At 35.7% G+C, this 21,478-nt stretch overlaps 1 protein-coding gene across 3 annotated transcripts in view; it reads left to right on the top strand.

Moving 5' to 3' along the window:
* Positions 1–21,478, top strand: part of REV1 (REV1, polymerase (DNA directed)) — a 51,445-nt gene that overhangs the window by 18,004 nt on the left and 11,963 nt on the right. For 2 of the 3 annotated variants that reach the window (XM_009583231.1, XM_009583230.1), the window contains exons 8-17: positions 1,720–1,849; positions 2,839–2,967; positions 3,642–3,796; positions 6,189–6,308; positions 9,054–9,274; positions 10,266–10,438; positions 14,614–14,716; positions 16,914–17,070; positions 17,435–17,637; positions 20,180–20,413. In XM_009583231.1, coding sequence (XP_009581526.1) covers positions 1,720–1,849; positions 2,839–2,967; positions 3,642–3,796; positions 6,189–6,308; positions 9,054–9,274; positions 10,266–10,438; positions 14,614–14,716; positions 16,914–17,070; positions 17,435–17,637; positions 20,180–20,413 — 1,625 coding nt within the window. Of the gene's footprint in view, positions 1–1,716; positions 1,850–2,838; positions 2,968–3,641; positions 3,797–6,188; positions 6,309–9,053; positions 9,275–10,265; positions 10,439–14,613; positions 14,717–16,913; positions 17,071–17,434; positions 17,638–20,179; positions 20,414–21,478 lie in introns of all 3 variants that reach the window. The other variant, XM_009583229.1, reaches the window with a different exon arrangement.

The following is a 21,478-nucleotide window of genomic DNA, read 5'->3' on the forward strand; positions in this document are numbered from 1 at the left end:
TGAATTTCACATGAAGTGACTCCATCAGCTCATGGGGGGATCTGCTCTGCTGCGATGTGGAAAAAGTCGACGAGTCCAATGAAGATAGACAAGATGACAGCATCATCTCAGGCCAGGGCACAGGAAGGCATGGACTAAAGAAATTGTTCTTGTCATTCTTATCTTTATTTGGGGCATAATTTTGCTCTAATTTTCAGTTGCAGACATCCTAGGTAACTTACTGAGCTCATCATACATTAAAATATTTAAGACATAAAAAGGTGCACAAATTTAGCAGAAATTCTGAACAAAAGCAGTTTTTCACATGAGTCAGGCTCTACCCCTGCTGTCTCCACTCACTCATTACAACACATTCTCTGGTCTGATAACTACTCATATGTGCACATAGCACCATGTTTCCTTTCAGTCAAATTGTCAGTGTGTAAGTTGTTAGTACCATGAAATATAGTTAGGCATTGTGGCACTCTGAATAAAATTCCCTGTTTATTATATTACAAAGGTGTATGGTATTAAATAGACTACAGTAGTGAAAAAGAGCTGTAACATACATATTGGATTTCATTTTAAGTAAATAGAATCTTTTTGTCTGTATGATAACTTGTTGTTTTGATTCTGATGGGGAGTTTGGAGGGCATAGTAGTTTTTGCATCTAGCCATTTTTTCAGGCTGATCTATATTTAGAGCATAGGCATGTATCTTTCAAGGTTTACATACTGTGAAAACCCAAATAGAAAGGAATAGAAAATGCTTTACTTGATTCCAGTATTCGGTGTCATGGAATTCTGTTCTAGTACCTAGTATGCAGTGGGCCTGGAGGACTCTTTAAAATTTATCTAAGAGCATGCAGTAAAGTTTTATAGAATTAGGGAAAGTCTGTCTCATTTTAAGATTGGGGTTGCAGTATTTATAATTGTATCATTTTGATCCAAGATAAATTTATGGTGATATTTGAAAGAAGTTGACATACCCTAGTGTGAGAATTATTAGGAGGTAACAGCAGAAGTTTTGTCAATTAATATCCCCGTAAGAGTGTTAAAGGAAATACAAGTTTCTAGCTAGTGTTTTTTAATTTGAGAGCTACTTAGCATTCTGGTTATTTCACTTCTTAAAAATCACTTTGTGGTATCTAGATTATTAGAAAAATACTTTCAAGTAAGAGGTTGTAAGTATGATAAAAAGTGAGTTTGTATTCTGAATTTAGTTTCTGTGTTCTGGTGGTAGTTGTGCTTTTTGTAAAAAGGAATGTAGCTAAGTGTCTTCTTGTTCAGCCAAACAGTTGGTAAATTTTTGTCTCTCTTGTATTTGTTTACAGGATATAGTTGTAGCAGTTAGCCTCAAGTGTTGAATCATTTTTATTGTCATTAAAGCTAACTGAAATCAGTCTTATTTTACAGTATGGTGTATGTAGGCACCAACAAGCTGCTGTCTAGTAATTTGGGGGAAAATAGAAACAGAATTTTTCTGTAGCTTAATACTCTTCTCACTAATACGTATAGACCTATCTGCAGAGAGAGATTACTATTGGGGGGGGTGGCTGGGTTTTTTTGTTCTGGGCCATGATATGAATCAATATAGTATTAAGAAACTCTTCTTCAACAGGTAGCAGTATAGAAATTGTATAAAATAAAATCCATAATTTTTATTTTATTCACATTCATTCTGTTGAACTCTTAAGAAAAATAACATAAAAACAAATATAAATATTATTTTTCCAAGCAGAAATTAGAGTACCTGATAAGCTGGACTCATCAGTCTGGGAGCATCCGGATTCCACACATCTGAATGGAGCTGACTTCAATCTCACTGTTCTGTCCATGGCTGAAATAGCTTCCTGTAGTTATGAAGCCAGGTAGGTAAAAGTTACCTATCAGGTTGCTTGAAAATCTTATACAGATAAGCCTAAAATGTCCCAAAATAGCAGTTGTTAAGTCAGTTTCTTTAAATTTATCTAGAGAGGAATTTTTTCTTACGTTTTCAAAAGTTGTAGTTATATAGGTTGTTAGAATTTAACACAAGGTCTTCCCTATGGATGCTGCTGCTTTTTAAACACTGCTTAATAGCTCTCACCCTAACCTACGTGTTACTTGAAACAAAGCCTATTAAGAAAAACCTTACGCCGTTCACTGTGATACTGTTGATTTCATGATGTTATCTTCACTTCTTTGTATCAAAATTGCATTCTTTTATGGAATTAAGAACATTTTGTTACTGAAGGTTTTAGTTAAAATCAGGCAGGAAGTGTGATTGCTAAACTTAAACTTCTTTCTTGCACAGATTGTTGAGCATCCCCAATAACATAGCTTATAAATGTTCAGAATATGAAACTTGTTATAAATATAAGCACAGTGTTGGAAATACGATTTTCTTCCCTGATGGAAATAATACTTCAGAAATTATTCCTTCATTAGAACCTTTCTCAAGCATGCTAGGAGAGGCAGGCTTATATTTGTATCTCAAAAAGTTAGAGTTTATTTATTACGGGAGCATAATTTTGTAAGCTTGCACAGTAGAATATAAGATGCAGTTACCTTAGTCACTGTAGTATATGCGTGGTTTTAATTTAAAACAGAAGATAGCAAGTAGTGCTTTCTGGAGACTTTGTCTTAAGCAGGCAGGCTGTCCATGCTGCATGCCCGAATATTATACAGGTGATTCAAATACTCTATTTGCAGTTATTTTTCTTACCTGTTAAATTGCTAGCTGTTGGACTAAATTCCTTCTTATTGATAATTCATTTTTGTGGGAAAAGACAAATACTTCATTTGGAAATACCCTATATTAATTTGTGGAAAAGTTGGTACTGTGTTTATCTGGGGTTTTTTTATTATTTAATTTTAGACAAGTCGGCATAAAGAATGGAATGTTTTTTGGCCAAGCAAAAAAGTTGTGTCCAACTCTGCAAGCAGTTTCGTATGATTTTGATGCGTACAAAGAAGTTGCACGGACAGTATATGAAATATTAGCAAGGTAACATGCTGTTTGTTTACATGATCTTTCATGGTAAGGTTATCAAGCATATTTTATTTGCCACTGCTGAATGCTATTATTCAATTTAGTATTTTCATCTCCGTGTTACTCTTCAGCTTCAATAAAGCCATTCCTATTTCAGATCTTCCTTTTGTAGTATTTTTGTTATTTTGAGCACCGTGCTGCTTCTGAGCATTCTTTTATCTTGAAGCCAAATTCTGTAAACAGTCAACATCTGACTTCCAAAGGAGTCATTGTTAAATTTTTTACTGATTACCCTGTGAGAAGCAGATCCCTGCTTAGTAGTAAGATTCTTCCAAGAGGGTTTTTTGAGTAACTTAGGAATGGGTCATTGGAGTAACATCTATTAGAAACTACTTTCTGGTTTAAAATGCACTTGAACAGAACTGGAAATTTGTTATTGTCAATGAAAAATAAGTATTCAACTCCTTCTCCAGCTGTTCCTTTAAAATCATGATGCATGTTGAAATTAGTCCTATATTAGTAATGTTACTGTAATTTGCTGTTTTAGCATTTTTAATATGTAAGTGATGTGTGATACAAAATAAGCAGGGAAATGCCACCGCAAAAGGAAGACTTTATTTGCTACATATTTGTTTTAACAGATGGTGAGCTGTTGCTGGTGTTTCACCTCCTTTACTTTGTGTTGATAGCTATACTCATAACATCGAAGCAGTCAGTTGTGATGAAGCACTAGTAGATATCACTGAAATCCTTACAGAGACCAGATTGACTCCTGATCAACTTGCAAATGCTATCCGCACCGAAATCAAAGCCCAAACTAAATGCACTGCTTCTGTTGGGATGGGTAAGTACCTTACTTCATTTCTGTTTACAAGCAGTGCCTGCTATTGTTAGGTGTATCAAAGCTATGTAAGATTGCTAAAACTCTAAGTGTTTTTGCAATATGGAATATATTGTCGTTTACATTAAATTAGTGTAAACAAAAATGCGAGAAAATCTTCATAAGTAGAAAGTTTTAAGCAAAAATGTATAAAATTGCTATCACTTCTTCTTTGTTATCTGAACGGTATGCTAAGATTCCATCTGTGTGATATTCTTACATTCATTTTTATGAAATACTACTGTATTTTTCCAGTAAATAGAAGAATGAGCACAGATCCTGTTCCTTTTCAGAGATAGCAGTAAGAGTTTATGGGGTGGCATGATTTAGCATAATTATTACAAGGTATTGAAAGCAAAGATTTGTGTGATTTGTAGTAGGTAGTATATATGAAATCACACATCTGAAAGGACTTCCTTGATTTCTTTTCACTCGGGCCCTTCCTTTCTCCTTTGTTTTTGTCCCTAATTAATACTAGATTTGAGTATCTGTAAATAAATACACTGAGTGTATATAAGTGTATGAAATCCACTTGTGAGACAAGCTGAAATTCATTACTGTGAGCAGAATTCTCCCTTTATTTCTTATGATACCATAGTACAGAGACTGTAATGCCCTAGATTCCTGTTTATGTCTTGTTTTGAATTGAAATACATTTGTAATCTCTTTTATATGCTTATTTAGTGTGTTCATTTTTTCTGTAGAAAGAGCGGAATTAGTTTTTAAAGCGTTACTTTCTATCTGATGTCATAGTTCTCTTACTGATTGAAAGAGACACATATGTATGAGCAATATTTTTTTTTTCTAATAATCAATTTGTGTAAGATCTTGGAAAATAATTTTGGTATCCTTTGTAGAAATTCATATGGTAGGTTCACTACAGGGACTTCGTCTCTTCAATCATAATTCATCATTAAGTAAATACATTAGAGGAAACAATTGTACTTGTACTATTACATGAATGTAGAGACCTTATTTCAAAAACATGGTCTGCCAGAAACATACATCTTGTGTAAGTGATTTATATGTTGCCCAATGGGAAAGTTGTACCAATATAATAAAATGTAAATCTGAATAGATACTGTTACGCTATTGAGATTGCCTCGCAATACTGTTGTCTGATTAGAGTTAAATTAAAAAGGACATGCTTATGCCAGTTGAATAAATGTAATTTTTATCCTAGAGATTTTAGTGGCTAAACTAAATTGATTTAAACAATATTAGTGAAAGATTAAACATCGTCTATAAACATCCTGTATCTTGGTTTCTCATTTGTTAAGTGAGGTATTAGTTTTTTCCTACTTCACTTCAGTGTTGCGGGAACAATACATTGCAGAAGGTAAATCACTGAGATTTCATGGTATTAGAGGCTATGTTGGTATGTTTGATAAGAGGATCAGAAATCTTCAGTACTCTATAGACAAAACACGGATCCCCAAAGTTAAATAGGAAATTGAATGAGGAATCCGTCATTAATTGTTTCACCAATTTAACCCCTCAGGAGAAACAGTGCCCATAAAACTCTGTTACTGTTCTTACTGAATAAAATTTTAGAATAGACAAAAGGTGTGTTAACATAGGTGGGAGGAGAAGAGCAATAGTAACACACGGTGCTGTGAGTTGTGAATTCCCCTGACCTTTCATTAGTTTGCTTTATCTTAGAACAGGGTGTTTGAGTGGCAATAATGAATCTGTCTGGGTATCATTTCAGAGATCTTACTGGCTGGGCATGAATAAATGTATAAACAGGGAAGAAAAAATGCTGAAATAGGTCTTGTTCCCACCACACTTTAAGAGTGCATATAATCATTTAATAAAGTCATTGGAATTTTTTAATGAATACTTAGGCCCAAATATTAGCTTAATTCCAGTATTTCACATATAACGTACAATGTAGAATTGTCAGCTAAGTATTATTTGCATTGACCGTGGTGGATTTTTTGAAGTCCTGCAGTGTTAAAATATTACACTTCTAAATTTTCAGCAATTTGCACTTAACTGTTTATCTGTACCTCTATATGTGTAGAACATAACCAAGACAAATAAATTCAGTGTTCTTAATGAAGGGTCCTGCACTTATTTGTTGGTTGTTTTGGGGTTTTTTGGTGGGTTTTTGTTTGGTTGGTTTTAACTTTGCAATCACAGTTACCACTACAGTTACACTGCTGTAATCACAAATACTGCTAGTTGCTAATATATATGCAAATATATATGAATATATTTCATTAAATTCTTTGTAAAAGACAAAGATTTTGACTATACTTTCTGCATTTTTTTTCTTGACTATTGAACTGCGGCATTCTACTTAAGAAGACAGAAGTTACCACAGACATACTTTAATTTGTTGTTTTTACAGGTTCCAATATTCTGCTGGCCAGAATGGCAACTCGTAAAGCAAAACCAGATGGACAGTATCACTTAAAACCTGAAGAAGTGGATGATTTTATCAGAGGGCAACTTGTTACCAGTCTTCCAGGTACTCCTTTCTTTTACAGGACATTTTGCCTCCTGATAGTAAAACATTTACAGCTACAAATCTGTGTTCTGGATCAAACAAGATTAGATGCTATTCCATGCTTATGATCTGAAAAAAAGAAGATACACTGATTTCTGAAAATTTCTGAGATTTCTGAAAAGAATTTCTGTGACCTTTTTGTATCTTTGAGAAGCATCTTTTTTAGAAAAGAATTTTACAGATCGCACAGCATGATCTGTGGAAGAAACTCAGAGTTTAGTATGTTAAGCAGCCTTATATTCTTCAATAAAATTATTTTTAGATGAGTCATTTCAAGTGAGTGCTAGCTTGCTGTATCATAATGAATGTAATAAAATAGTAACATCAGGTACTTATCACTGAGAGAGGCAGGGTTTGCTTAGAACTGAGAACTAGCCCAATAAAGTATTCTTTCTAAGAAGGAGTGTATGAAATCAGGAGCTGGAAAAAATAGCACAGATGCCATAATAAAAGAGAGAGTATATGAAGGGAAAAAAGGAGAGAGAGGAGAGAGGAGTTTGTTTAATCTCTGCTGCATCTAAGAAACTCTGAGAGATTTAGAAGAGAATAAGGACGGAAGGAAAATTAAGAAGTAAAATTTGGCAGAGGAGAATGTTACCAAACTAGAGAAGTGTTTCTGCTTGCAACATGAGCTGTGTTAGAATGGCTGATAAATAGAGAGGAAGGTGAAAAGAAAGGCTGCTGTGGGAATATTACCACTGTTGTGCTCTGCATCCAGCTATAGACAGTTTTTGGTTTGGGTAGACTTAGGATACACATTAGGCATTTGTTACACAGGTAATTATTTTTTTGGGTAAGGATCTTTAGTCAATGGTATACTGCAAACTGTGACAGAATGTGTTGATTTTTCTAAAGAAGAACAACAGGTTTGTCAAATTCCAACTGTTTTTTGCTTAGTTGTCTGAAGAAATGATTGTGACAATGATTATGAGGTATAATTTGCAAGTATGACAGTACTGCTAATTTTATGAACTGTTTGGCAGTTTCAGCCAAATCTTCCTGGGAGATAGACGTTCTAATGACATAATGTTTCCAGAAGTTTTGTGAAAAATGACAGCTTGACAGAGGAGAGTGATCCGAATGAGTACATCCTTTGTGGGACAGGCAGGCAAAATTCAACTATTGTACATTTTGGTAGTAGTTCCCAGTCATCGTATGTATAGCCAGAGTACATGTTTTCTGTCCTGCATTCCTTGGTCAGGTAGGAGAGAGAAGGATATTTCAGTAAGGGAGAACTGGAACGATTGAGTGGGATGCCTGTGGACATAGAGAAGACCAAGGAGAAAGCTGGAGGGGAGGAAAGAAGCATTTTTGGCCCACAGATTTTAGGGAGGTTCTCTAAGGCATAGCGGGGTTCACAGAGAAATGGCAGGGAACTGGAGTTACTGTGCTGGGAGAGTGATAGACAGTAAGGACATACGAATACACCTGTGTGAAAACAGGCTTTATTACAGTTTTTTATTGTTCCAGGAAAATACTTAAAAGAGTTGTAAGCTAAAGTGTTTCCTGGCATGCAACTCTCTATTGTATTGTTATTCAATATTTTAGTAGAATAATGTGACACAAACACAGTGCAAAAAGTGCTGAGTAAGCACTCATTTATGCTTTGTATGTTAGTGATCAGCTGAGCTCAGCTGTACACACATATTTAGTGTTAAATGTTCAAAATAGTATTTTTCGCTGTTTAAGGAGAAAAAAAGAAAGAATGGAAACAAAAAATAGACAGCGATAGACACTGAAATGGAAAGGTGGTAGGAATAGCATACATAGACAGGTGCAGGTTTACCAGAAATTCTCTTTATGTATCCCCTTCCATGGCAAACATAATTTACAGCACAGCATCATTTCTCTTTGGCATAACTTATAGGAGTTATTTTTCCTCCAGAAAATTATGCATGTGGTACTGTGCTCTGACTTGAGTATTTTAAAGTTTTCAGAATTCACTTGCATGTTCATAGTAAAAACTTTTTAGTATTTGTGTCAATAACGCCACCTGGACAAAGAAACAAATTATGAAAGATAGAAGCTGATTACCTGACATTTTTAACTTTCACTGACTTTGGTAGTGTAAACTCATAGGACTAGTATTTTTTGGAAGAAACAGGCCACTTCTCCAAAACCCAGAAATATACTTAAGTTTATCACACTTACATGTGTGCTGTTGCCATGGATACCTACAATTCCAGTGCTTAGTAATTCAAAGCACAAGTGATACAGGTATGCTATCACTTCTACTTGAAATATTATTTTTCTATCCAGGAAGCAGTGGAACAGTAGTCAACATATTTGTTGGTTTTCTTTTAGATTAAATCGCTTGTATATGATGGCAAAACATATTACATGTTTTACACTCTGTTGGGACTGAGTGTTGTGGTGGTCGGAGCTATATATTCTGTAACAGGCAGTACCTTGTCAAGAAGATTTGCAAGCAGGAGTCATTCACGTTTTACCCAGAAATAAAGAAACACACTGCAGTATGACATCTTAAACTAAATATATAAAACAGATTAAAGAAATACAGGTGAAGACAGCAAAAGTTTTAATTTGAACCATGTTTTATTGAGTGTAATTTATTTTTTATGGTGTATATTTCTTTATTAATTTGATACGACCTAGTGTAGGTTTAAAAAGACAAAGTTTATTTGTTCAAAACCTGACTGGCTCTGAATTGTGTAGAGTTAACAGAACTAATTGCTTTGTTGTTAGGAGTTGGCAGGACAATGGAGTCTAAGCTGGCTTCTTTGGGAATTAAAACCTGTGGAGATCTGCAGTGTGCTTCAATGTCAAAACTGCAAAAAGAATTTGGTCCAAAAACAGGACAAATGCTCTACAGATTTTGTCGTGGTTTGGATGATCGACCTGTTCGTACAGAAAAAGAAAGAAAATCTGTTTCAGCAGAAATCAACTATGGAATAAGGTTTACACAGGTAAAGTCAACCTTACTTTCTTTTCTGCAGTGACTTCTTTCAGCTGTAGAAGAATCTTCTCATATTCTCATTACACTTTGATCTGTTAGAGCACCATCTTAGAGCACCGTTGGAAAATGAAGAAGTAGGAGACCAAATGATAAAATGGGAGGAGAGACTGCAAAAGTATTGGATTGAAAAGAAGCTTGCACAAAATTAGCTGGCTATTCTGCATTTGTTATACAACTCTGGTGCAGAAAAAGAGAACTGTAGTAGGTTTGTCAGCACCTAGCATTCTCTTTCATTTAAATGCTGATTGTTCCAAGATGCCAGTGCCTGAAACCATCACCAGCTGCTCCAGTACAACATTTTTATTAGACTTTTTACAAATATTGTAGGGGGGGGAGTGTTGTTGACAAAATTGTGTTAAAAAAAAAAAGAGCTCTTTGTTGAAAACTTAAGCATTTATAGAAAAATCAGGTTGGGAGAGACCTCATGATGTTGTGTAGTGCAGCCTTTTGCTCAAAGCTGGTGAAGCTGTGAGATCAGATCAGTTGCTCAGGACTTTATCCAGTCTGGTGTTGGAAACTTCCAAGAACAAAGACTGCACAACTTCTCTGAGCAACCAGTTCTACTGCTTGACTTTCCTCATAGTGAAAAAGATTTACCTTATAAACCCTATACTCTTCATCTTCTAGGTGTGTGTTCAAAGTTAGACTTGCAATTCTGTGTTGGGGTTTCTAAATACTTTTTTTTTTAAGACTTATTTCCAAAAGGACGTAGTGTTTCCTACTTATTTCAGCATTAGATTGAGGATCTACCGTCTCACCTAACTTCAGCAACCTACAATGTAAACAGAACAAAACACTTGAAGTTAAATAAGGCAATTGCCTGTGAGTCAGCTTGCTCTTTTCGGTTTACACAATCTGGATTGCATTAACCCTTTAATGATTTACCTTCAATATTTGAAAACTAGTAATTATCTAAACATGTTGTTGTTTTTCCCCTTCAGCCTAAGGAAGCAGAAGCTTTCCTTCTGAGCCTCTCAGAAGAAATCCAACGTAGACTTGAAGCTGCTGGTATGAAGGGTAAACGATTGACCCTTAAAATTATGGTCAGAAAGTCTGGGGCACCAGTGGAGCCTGCAAAATACGGAGGTCATGGAATCTGTGATAATATCGCCAGGTAACTACACGTGGAAAAAAGAATGGTCGGTAGTAGGTATGAGCACACTTCTGCAGGATGTAGAGCACCAAAACTTACAGGAAGACAGGACAGAAGTTTTTAAAGTGCTTAGTACCTCTTTGTCTACGTATCAAACCTGCACCGTAATCAGAAGTAGAACATTATTATCAAAAGTCCTCTGTGTTTGGGTTGTACGTTGTGGTCTTTTGGTCATCAGCATGGAATGTAAATCCCCCAATGACAAAAAATACAGCATATTGGGAGGAGAGAGAAGGAAGAGACTAAGGTGTCTGAATCAGAAAGAGAACAATTTTAACAGTCATCTTTTGCCTTTGAGTTTCTTCAAAGAGAGAAATGGGGAAAAAAGAAAATGTATCAGAAGTTGAAAAGTTTTTGGGCATAGGAGAAACAATTTGTGGTTTTCAGAGGAAGAAGGAATCTGACTCCACAAGTGCATTCTTTGTGGTTTGAAATTGCTTTCTTGAAAGAATATACTCTGGCCTGTCTGTGGATGCTACTTAAAAATTAAAGTGATTTAGTGAAATATTTTAAATGAATTATTGTGACTATCCATTTCTCTTGGTAGGTAGGTACATTTTTTTTCTCTTCTTCCTTTTTGACTTTAATATAAGGTTGCTCTTAATTTGATCATAGTCTCATGAAATACTAGCTAATAAAGGTGTTTGTTCTCTTAAAGGGTTTGTCTTCAAGCAATAATACATGTGTACATGTATATCGTTGGTGTACATTTCTTCAGCTTGCTCAATATTGGAGCTGGTTTTCCTTTTGCAGTACTTGCAGAAGTCATATTTACATCCTGAACTATGGCAGGCATGCAGCAGCACTTTTATTTCTTTCGGTGACCAGTTGAGTTGGAATGTTCTGCTGCTGCAAACTGTTTGCTCTCCCTGAGCTGTGTAATGTTGGGTTCTTTCCTTTTTCTTGAGGGGCTTTCTGCTGTTCCTTGATAGGTTGTTGGTCACATGCTGATTGTGACAGTTGGAGTCAGTTGTCAAGAAGGATGTGTGATCAGTACCGTTCTTCAAGTCTAGAGTGCATGGGGACTAGGGCAGTATTTGCAGAATTACTTGCTGCAGAAGACTGAGAGGCCACTTTGGATTCTGAAGATTGGAGCTGGCATCAGACACCTTGGACTGCAATTGTCTGTCTTAGTACAGACAAATTTCTTTATGTCAAATCTACCTTTCCTGTTGTTTCACCAATAAGTCTGCAGAGAATTTTTTTGGTCCTAGAAGAGAAAAGACAATGAAGATCCAAAGTGGAGCTAAGAAAGTTGAATCTCAAAATCTCAAGGTCAGAGACTGTGCCCCATGTTTCAGCTGTTCAAGAAGGCAACTTATTCATGTCTCTTGACCTTCACAGTTACGTTTTTTCGTGTAGTCGTAAATTCCTCATCAGAAGTGCCTTTGTTTTCTTGTGGACCATTGTTAACCTAATAAAGTCTCTTTCTACTTGGTCTTGCAGCAGCACTGTTGATCTCATTGAGATGCTACCTGTGGTGGCTGCCCATCCCTGGTGAAATGGGATAACCCAGTTACTCTGCCTGAGTAGTCAGTTGATAGGTCGCTATCAGCGAGGAGGAGGACCTTCAGCTTCCACAAGCAGTGCTGTTACTCTTACCCATTATTTTTTCCTGATTCTTCTTTTTTCCTATTGTTCAACTGGGTGACGTTGACTGAAGATTTTTTTTATCTCATTTATTTTTATGTTTGCATACTGAAAACACAAGAATGAAATCTAGGCATAGAGCATCATGTAGTTATATGCTGTTTCATACAAGATTGTCTCCGAACCGTCTAAATACACATTTATTCTTCAGGCAAACACTTCTGTATCAAAGCAGTTGTTTCTTAGGTAAAGGGATGATCCTGGCTTTTGTGTGAGGGTGCATTTGGCATCTTTGAAGATGGGTCTTTTCTACTCAGGTTGTTGTAACAGATGAATCCCTTCTGAACTGAAGGATCATTTGCTCAGGGTTGCTGATAATGGAAGAGGTAGGGGTGTTCTTTCAGTGGGTTAGAGCTCAACAGTAGGACTTGCATGCATAGGGTCTGTCTCATACTTGTGAGCTTGTGACATACAATTCACCTGTATTGAAAACTGAAACTACAAAATTCACTTTTCACTATCAGAAGCTCATCACCTTTTGGGATTGGTATATCAAGAAGAAAATCCATCAGGCTATACTTTTGTTTTCTGGCTGTCCTGAATTCTTTGAGCTGAAGATTTACTCTTAACAGCCTAAGAACGTATTTTTAGGATTGAGGGTGTGTTGAGATAGAGCTTTATTCCTCCTTTATTGGAACTAGTGCCAGACTGCTTTCTCATGAACAGGTCAATGCTTTGGACCTCATTTCTGTGGTCAGGCATGCTAATGTACGTGTGCCCTGAAATTTCCCTCATTCATAAAGTCCTCATTAAGGTAAGATGAGGGGGCACCCAAGGATGCTAAGTTGTTCACACATAGCTGAAGCAGTTCTGATGCCAGGATCTTGTTTGGCAGTGTCTCTGTTTCTGCTTCTGGCTTTACTAATGAACTTGGCAATCCCAGTCAATCCAAATTATTCTATTTGATGACATAGGTGCTGTATTCCTGTCTTTATTAGAGCATTTCTGTTCAGTCCAGTTAAAGGCTTTTTAGCAGCAGCAGGGTAAACTCTGGAAGTTGCATCCAGGCAAACGGATTAGAATCTCAGGGTGGTGTTCCCTCATGTGTGGTTTCCCTATGTATAGCCTAGTTCCAACAGTTTGGGATTATTTACTGGAGCTAAAAGTGACCAGTTTCTCTCTTCAATTTAAGATTTTCTCTGTAGCTACAACTCATGACCTATTTCTTGCCCCCTCACCTCACAGGTGAATGAGTTGCTATGCTTTCTCATCCTACGAGTCAAGATTCCCTAGAATGATGATCATTCCTGCAAAGGATTCAGACTCACAGACATGCTTAAAATCAAATTAAATTTCTGAGATGGTAATGGTATATTTACTGCATCATTGATATCAAGTCCTGATAGTACAGGATAGACGTTTGTAAAATATTCTACTGAAATGGTGTGTACCTTTAGACCCATCCTGCATTTCGCCCTAATATTTTGCATAGCTGCATCTTAATGGTGATACTGATCTCCTTTTTCTTAAAAATGTTAATGTGTAAGGCTCAGGGAGGTCTTCATATCATTCACAGCAGGAAGGTTTTTCCTTTTCATATTGGCAGAACCAGACCTTTCTGGAGATCACTTGGCTGTTCATGGTGGTTTCTGACAGATTCAAAAGTAGAGTAAAATTTAAGGAGACACCATCAAAGTGTTTAGTAAGTTTTCAGGATGACACCCTGTCAAAACACCAAGGTGGAACTTCCTTTTGTCCATAGAGCCCAATCCATCAGAGTTAAAACTGCATCGGTTACCTCAGTGAAAAGACTTTACATCACTCACGTACATTTGATTAGCCACCTGAAATTCTGTCCTTATCTGTCTCAAATGTTAGGCCACTAGAGAATCAGAACTACCCAGCACTACTACTGCCCTGCCAAGCTCTCAGGTGGCAATTTGTAAAACTCACAACCAGGTAATTTTGTGAGTGTTGTTGCAGAAAATTGCCCACAGTGTAAGATGTGTATCTGGAATGTTGTTTAAAGTTCAAGTTACTTACCATTAATCTGAGTTCTTTGTTATTTGTAATCCATGTGCACATGCCTGTATCTGCTTCTCCGTCAGAGTTCCTCCTGAAACTCTTGCTTTAGACGTTTGACAATTGACAACTGAAATAGTACTGAGCAAACTCTTTATGAACCAAGCTTGAATGAAGGATGGTGCATGAGTGCATTTCTATGAGTACTGTAAAGTGAAACATTTTTGTCTGGCTTCAGTAGGTAGCATGTGTCTAAATATATACTATATTTGACAATTTAATGTGTGGACCGCACACTGAGAATGTTCAATTAGTAAGTAATCTGCTTTTTTTCTGTAGAACATGCTTAGTTCTAATTATCTTTAAAAAGAAACCACAGAACAAAAAAACAGTGTTCAGTTTCTGTATGCCAAGAAATTATGATCTGTCTTTGAGGTCCTCTCTGGAATACATACAGAATTGTTGTTGTCTTTAGGATTTGTGAAACAGTTTCCTTTTTAACCATACTTTTTTATTCTTTGTAGGACTGTGACTCTAGACCATGCCACAGACAGTGCAAAAGTAATTGGGAAAGAAACTCTAAACATGTTTCATACAATGAAACTGAACATATCAGATATGCGAGGGGTGAGTTAATGGGAAAACTGAAATTTGTTCTCTTTATCAATCTTCTTTGTTGTCTTTCATAAATTTTCAGTTCTCCAGGGTAGACGATAACCAAACTTCAGCAAAAGTGTAGATAATACAAAGCTTATGTAAATTAGGCTATGCAATCATAGTATGTTTTGTATGATTACCTTTGAAAAACATAGTTAAAAAGCCATAAATGTAAAAAAAGAAAATTTTATTGTGGTATGGATTAATCCACAGCTTAAAACAGCCTGAGGTAATGAAGTTAGACTGTATCTTCCACAGTTCTATTAGCGTGTGTAAATTTTATTTTGTCTTAGAATTTTCTGTAAACTTTTGCAGTTACTAGTTAAGTAACTAATATAAATACTGCTTGTAATGCCAATCAAAGATAAAGATCGGAGGAGTTTTTGCTCTAGGCTGCAAGTCTTAGAGCCAGAAAAGTTACCAAACCATGGTTTGAAGGTGAACCAAACCTTTGTTTGAAGGTGAATTGTTGGCTCTTTTGAATCATGGTTTATTTTAGAACACTCTTGCTCATCTCAGTGGTTTTGTCATAGCAATGTGAACCCATGATAAGACTATTTTGGCATTAGTCATTTGTTACAACGGCACAGAGGCTTTCTAAAACAAACCTGCATTTATTGGTCATCTAGATGTAGAAGTAGGGTTTTGATTCACGATGTTGCCTTGCAAAGTCATGGCTTGGGTTTCTTCTTGGAGTTGAGGAAATATTTATTATCCTCTCCCTGTCTTTTTCTTGTTTCTTGTCTGTCTGTCTCCTTTGCTGTCTTTCCTGACTTCTTACATCGTTCTATTTTGCTTGATTTCTTTAGTCCTTGTTTTAGAGGATGCTTCTTTAAAGTTAGTATCCTGTGGGTGTTGCACATGTTGTTTTGCAGAACAATGTACTACTTCTGACCAGGTGACTCTGTTCAGTTCTGGAGGGGCCACTGAGTTCTAGGTTATATAATAAAGTGCAGATATATCCAAGGTCCCTCAATAGTATTCCTTTCAACTGACTTTAGACACATCCAATGTCTATGTCTATATTGGAGCTAGTCCCCTTAAGCTTCACTTATACATGAGGTGAGTCATGCTTTAAAGTGTCCTTTTTCTCACAGTATCTAGAAAAGGTCCTAAAGTGATAGCCTTAGCTGTTCGTGCTCACACTTGGGCAGATGAATCCACTCATTTGTCCTGTAGACCTAACACAACACTTTAACTCAAACGCTTGTCCTAAAAGGCCAAAAAACCCAAGGCAAAGGGGTTGTACAGCACAGCAAACACAGTATTCCAAAGGCTTCTTTTAAGTTCTACAACTCAAATCTAGAAATATTTCAAAGCAAAAAGGTAAAAGTGCAAAGAAAAGCTTTTTACAATGGTGTTTTAATATCCCATTAATTGCAACTAAGAAGCTGTTAACAAACAAAATCCTTGCTATGTAATTATAGAAGACAACCTGGTGGAAATACACACAGTAGCTCCTTCATGCTTTCTGAGTCCTATATACAATTTTTTTTAAGTGTTGGTTTTTTTCTTAATAGTTATGGAGGATTAGCAGTAAAATTGCACAACGTACCAGTGCATTCTTGGTTGGGCACAGTTTTTGAACCCCTGTTGATTTGGTATTTAAAAGCTAATGAAAAGTGAGGATGCCTTTCAAAATGAGGAACACCTCATCTGATAAAGACTACTTTCACCAAAATACTTTCATCCATTGAGACTTTGCGAGAACCATGTCTAGAAGTGAAACAACATTATTTTTCTCATTTGTAGACTGAAGTGATGGTTTTAGTACAGATTGTCCTCAGGAAAAACATTCCTTCCTTGTACAGGTTGCCAGATTTAGTACTAATCACTTCCTGATCAGTACTTCTATATTTGTTAGTGTTTAAGAAATTTCATAATAAACACATTGTTTCATGATCCTGTTGACAGCACTTTTCTATATCAGAGAAGTTAAGATGGTATTATCTTTGTAATTTCTTAGTTGTTGGATTGTGGTGGATAATCCTGGGATTTGTTTGGGATGTTTTTAGTGGCTATTTATGTGTATTTCAACATACATTTATTCGTTCTCTCCACCACCCACAACAGGCAGCCAATTTCAGAGAAGGCAATGCTATTATGGAAGAATTACAGAATTTTTTTTTAACTTCATAAAATGAATGTATTAATGTTTTGGATTTAGGTTGGAATTCAGGTGCAGCAGTTAGTTCCCATCAGTAAAACCACTTCGGCTTGCTCAACAGTACAATCTGGACACTTACCTGGTGGATCGCATTCAGTTATTGATCTTTTTCATGTTCAGAAAGCAAAAAAGTGCTCGGAAGAAGAACATAAGGAAGGTCAGTAAGCTTTGTGCTTTGCCTGTGTGATAATGATCAGTTCTGAAGGGCTCATAGGTTAACTTTTGGAATACTTAGTCAATATTATACCAGTACAAATTATTTAATATAAACTCTTTGAGAGCCAATTTTGCTGCTGCAAATGAAAGTGCTACAATTAAAACTTTGTATGGGATTATTCCAATCATTTTAAAAAGTTAATAGTAACAAAGGATACTTTAAAATAGAAAGTGTTACAATTATGCTATATACTGTATAAACTATTTAGCAAAGAAAACTGGAAATTAGCTTCATTGTACCTTGAATCTTCAGAGTATTTTTAACTATTAGATGATCGTTCTGTATTCTGTTTTCATATGTATAGTATTTGTGGCTGCTATGGACCTTGAAATATCTTCTGATTCAAGAACTTGCACTTTTCTTCCATCTCGTGGTACCCATCTCACATCTGGTCTCAATTCTAATGTTAACAACACTGAGTCTGCTGTCAAATGGAATGGCATACATTCTCCTATCAGCGTAAAATCCAGGCTCAATTTGAGTATTGAGGTTCCATCTGCTTCCCAGGTAAAATCTGAGAATATAAAACATCTGCAATACATTGTAATAACTTGGGATTGTTTGTCTTATCTGGATAGAGCAAAAGAAGTTACATTACACTTTTTTAAAATAGAAAGAGCTCTAGTAGAGTACGACGCACAGTAAGAAACTGTTACTGATGCAAAACTGTTTTTCCTTAATAAAAGGATTTTTACAGAGCAGTCATTTGTAGACTAACTCAAAAAAGATTATATTTTTTAAAAGGAAATTTAATTTTCCGGTATCTTTTTCCCTTACCATCACTTGCCAAAGGATTGGAATGGAACAGGAATGAAAAAGATGCCAAGGATGAAATATTAAAAAAAATTAACCTTCCACCTTTCACAACCAAAGCCCAGAGCCTAATTATAAAAAACATGAAGTAAACTTTAGGAAAACTTCCATCAGAGAAATTAGACACATTCTATAGTTAATGCTCAGTGTTTATATAATTACGATATGATGCAGATTTGTGAATTCCCTTTTCTTATGTTAGCTCTTAAAAATTATTTCTGATTAGCTTAATCACTGATGAGTGGCTCAAAAAGAATTTTGACAAGTACTTTGTGTCATTTTCATGAAGACAGAACTTCCAAATGTTTTCCATCCCTCTTTATGGCAGCAATATTCTTTGCCACAGATGCCAATAAGTGATAATCAGGTAGTTTTCTCCACATAATTTCTTGAAGTCATGTATTCTATACCAGTTTTTAAATTACACTATAAATCTGTCTTCAAGCTTCAGTCAGTGAGAAGGTACTTTTACAATGGCTGTACTCTAAGTTTCTGTCTAAAAGAATGTCAAACTTGTATTTAGATTTAATTATTCGTCTTCCTGCGTTTTTTCAAATTTTCTTCAAATAATATTGAAGCTAAGATGCACATTTAACATTTGTACAGAATATCCCCTTTTAGATGAGAGGAAGACAATCTTTATTTAAGTAAAATATTTCTGTGGGGTTTGGGGATTTTTTTGTGTGTTTTAACAAAGGAAGAGCCTCCTTATTTCCACCTCACATGTTATTAAAGCGGACATCTGTTATAAGGGTCTGCTATGAGCAAGGTGCACTGAATTCTGTAGGTATCTTAGGTATAAGCAGATTTACATGCTTTTCTGTAAAAATCTGTAATTTTAATTTCTGTAATTTAAATATGTAAAAGCATTTGTAGATGTTCTTCTAGCGGCTTTACCAAATATTTATGCGTTTTTAGAAGCCGATTATGCTTTTGGCAGAAAACCGTTTTTTCCATAATGCAATACCCAAGCTAGCTCAGGATCTAAAAGCAACTCGACTGAACAATGTGAAGCTCCATATACTCAGATTCTCCTATAGGAGGAATATGTATGAACAAGCAAAAAATGCACTAGCTGTGCAGTAGAGTTCATAAAGCTTTGGTGGCCTTATGGCACAATATGCTTATTTTTCCTTCTGTTTTATAACCATATTATAATATGGAATGTAATACAGAATTTGGCACAGGGAAGGAGTGGTGAGAGTTAGTCCCATACTGCTGTTTGTGTACTGTGTGCTGGGAAAGCAACAGCAAGATATTTTACACCCAGGATTTCCAGAAAATGTTTATAAGAGGTATATATGTAGCAAATTTGGAATGAGGGAACAAACAGAATGTAGAATGAATAACTGAAGAGATTAATAATACAGACAGTTTTCGTCAAAACCTCTCAGTTACCATAAGCCAAGTATCTTTTCATAGATAATTTGTAGTTCTTCTGGGTAAATCCAGAATCTGGTCATAAACTCCACATTTTCTTCTTAAAGGTAAAAGTTTTCTAACACTGTTTTGGAGTCTCATTTAGCAGAACTTACAGGCAAACACTGGCATTTATCTACAAATTTTACCTGTGAGAAAAATGATGCTGTAAATCTGCTTGTCAGTTACATTTATTCTGTCACTTGTGCAGCTGTCATTGTATACAGCAATTTCTAGGTACTGAGGGGTCATTTCAGTTGTTTCAAGTCGATAATTGATGGTAAGTACCAATTGCGGCAAGCAAAAATTTGAATCTAAAGCTTATTTCATTGTCAAAATCTGTGACAGGAGTCTGACAGTATGCAAACATACGTGATACCGTTAAAGTAAATTAGTAACATGTATCCTAGGACTATACAAAGAAAGAAATTAATTGCTTACTGCTTTGTACCGGACACCAATTTAGTATCCATATCAACATGTTGCCTATATAATTTGAACTCAAAATTTGGGTTTCCTTAATCACTAGGTAGTTGTAGAGGAAACCTTATATATGATTTGTGATAAGAACACTGAACATTGTGAAAAGATAAAACTGAGCATTTATACTTACTGAACTACTTAGTCTTAAAACGATATTTTTTCATTTTGCTGCTGCAGAGCATAACTGTCAGGTTCCTAAGTATGTTTGCATACACAGATTAAAATTAATATTTTTTTTTTCCTAAAATTCAAGAACTGTAGAACTAATTTTTGGGTAAAATTAACTCTGTTACCTATTTCTCAGAAAAATCTAAAAGCTTTTATATATTTGCAGCTAGATAAGTCTGTGTTAGAAGCTCTGCCGCCTGATCTCCGAGAACAAGTAGAGCAAATATACACCATTCAGCAAGGAGAGAATTACGGAGATGCCAAAAAAGAGCCAGTAAATGGATGTAACACTGCACTTCTGTCACAACCAGTTGGAACAGTGCTTTTACAAATACCAGAGCTCCAAGAACCAAATACCAATATGGGAATTAATGTGATAGCCTTGCCAGCTTTCTCACAGGTAGGATGTTTGCAGGGTATCAATAAACATCAACTTTCCACCCATAGGAAGAGTTAGCAGCTTTTTCTTGAGACAGCATTACTAGAATCTGTGACTTACCAAAATTATTTGTGGTCCTTTAATATCTTAAAAAGTCTGTGCTTTTAAATGTACCTTGATCTATCACAATCATAGTATGATAGTATTTATTAAAGATTTATAGTGATCAGTATGGCTATGTTTTTGCTGTTGTTTAGTGTAAAATCTCCTCATTTACACTTTGCTTTGCAATCCAGTGTGTAAATAGCCTTTTTTCTGCATTGCAGCTGAGTTACACTGCACCATCAGTCTGAAGCAGTCCTAAAATCGGCTTAGCTAGTCACAGGATACTCACTCTGTTTAAGTAAATGTTTTGATGGTGTAAAGCCAACCTCTACTAGCTTCTGTAGATGTGATTGTTTATATCACATTCCTGGGAGAAAGGCAGGCATAGCTAAAGATTTTGCATATCTCCATAATTTTTAAATTAGCTCATATACAGCATGTCCAGGATGAGGAAAGTGCAAAGTTGTTTCTCAAAATCGTGGCCTGAAGGGGGAGCCAGTAATGATGCTTCTAATTGTATTCCACCCTTCAATCCAAGATGGTGCAGAACAAATGTAGGTTAAAAAAAAAAAAAAATCCAAGATTGGATTACCCAGAAATATAATGTCTTGCATATGCATCATTTAAAATAGAGCAGTATTTTTATTTTTCTATTTGCTGTGTCATTGCTCCATTGCTGTTCTCAAATGAAGTGATATCACCTGATCAGATTTGTAGAGAGAGATTTGTTGCTGTTTCTAAGGCATAATGCTGCTTAGCTGACAAAGAATCCAGAGAAAATTTGATAGAAATTCCTCACCTGTTTTCAGTAAATAGTAGTTAATGCATAATTATTACTCAGAAGATGTGTAGTCTGTTCTACTACTAAAATTTCTTCGCCTTGATTCAAGTTCATTGGTTCAAAAACAGTTGTGTCAGTTTTTATTCCTGAACTGCAAAGCTGGGTTTCCCCTATGAAAATACTGTGCGAATAGTATATGA

This window comes from Fulmarus glacialis, unplaced genomic scaffold (genome assembly GCF_000690835.1).
Source record: "Fulmarus glacialis isolate BGI_N327 unplaced genomic scaffold, ASM69083v1 scaffold13598, whole genome shotgun sequence".
NCBI lineage: Eukaryota > Metazoa > Chordata > Aves > Procellariiformes > Procellariidae > Fulmarus > Fulmarus glacialis.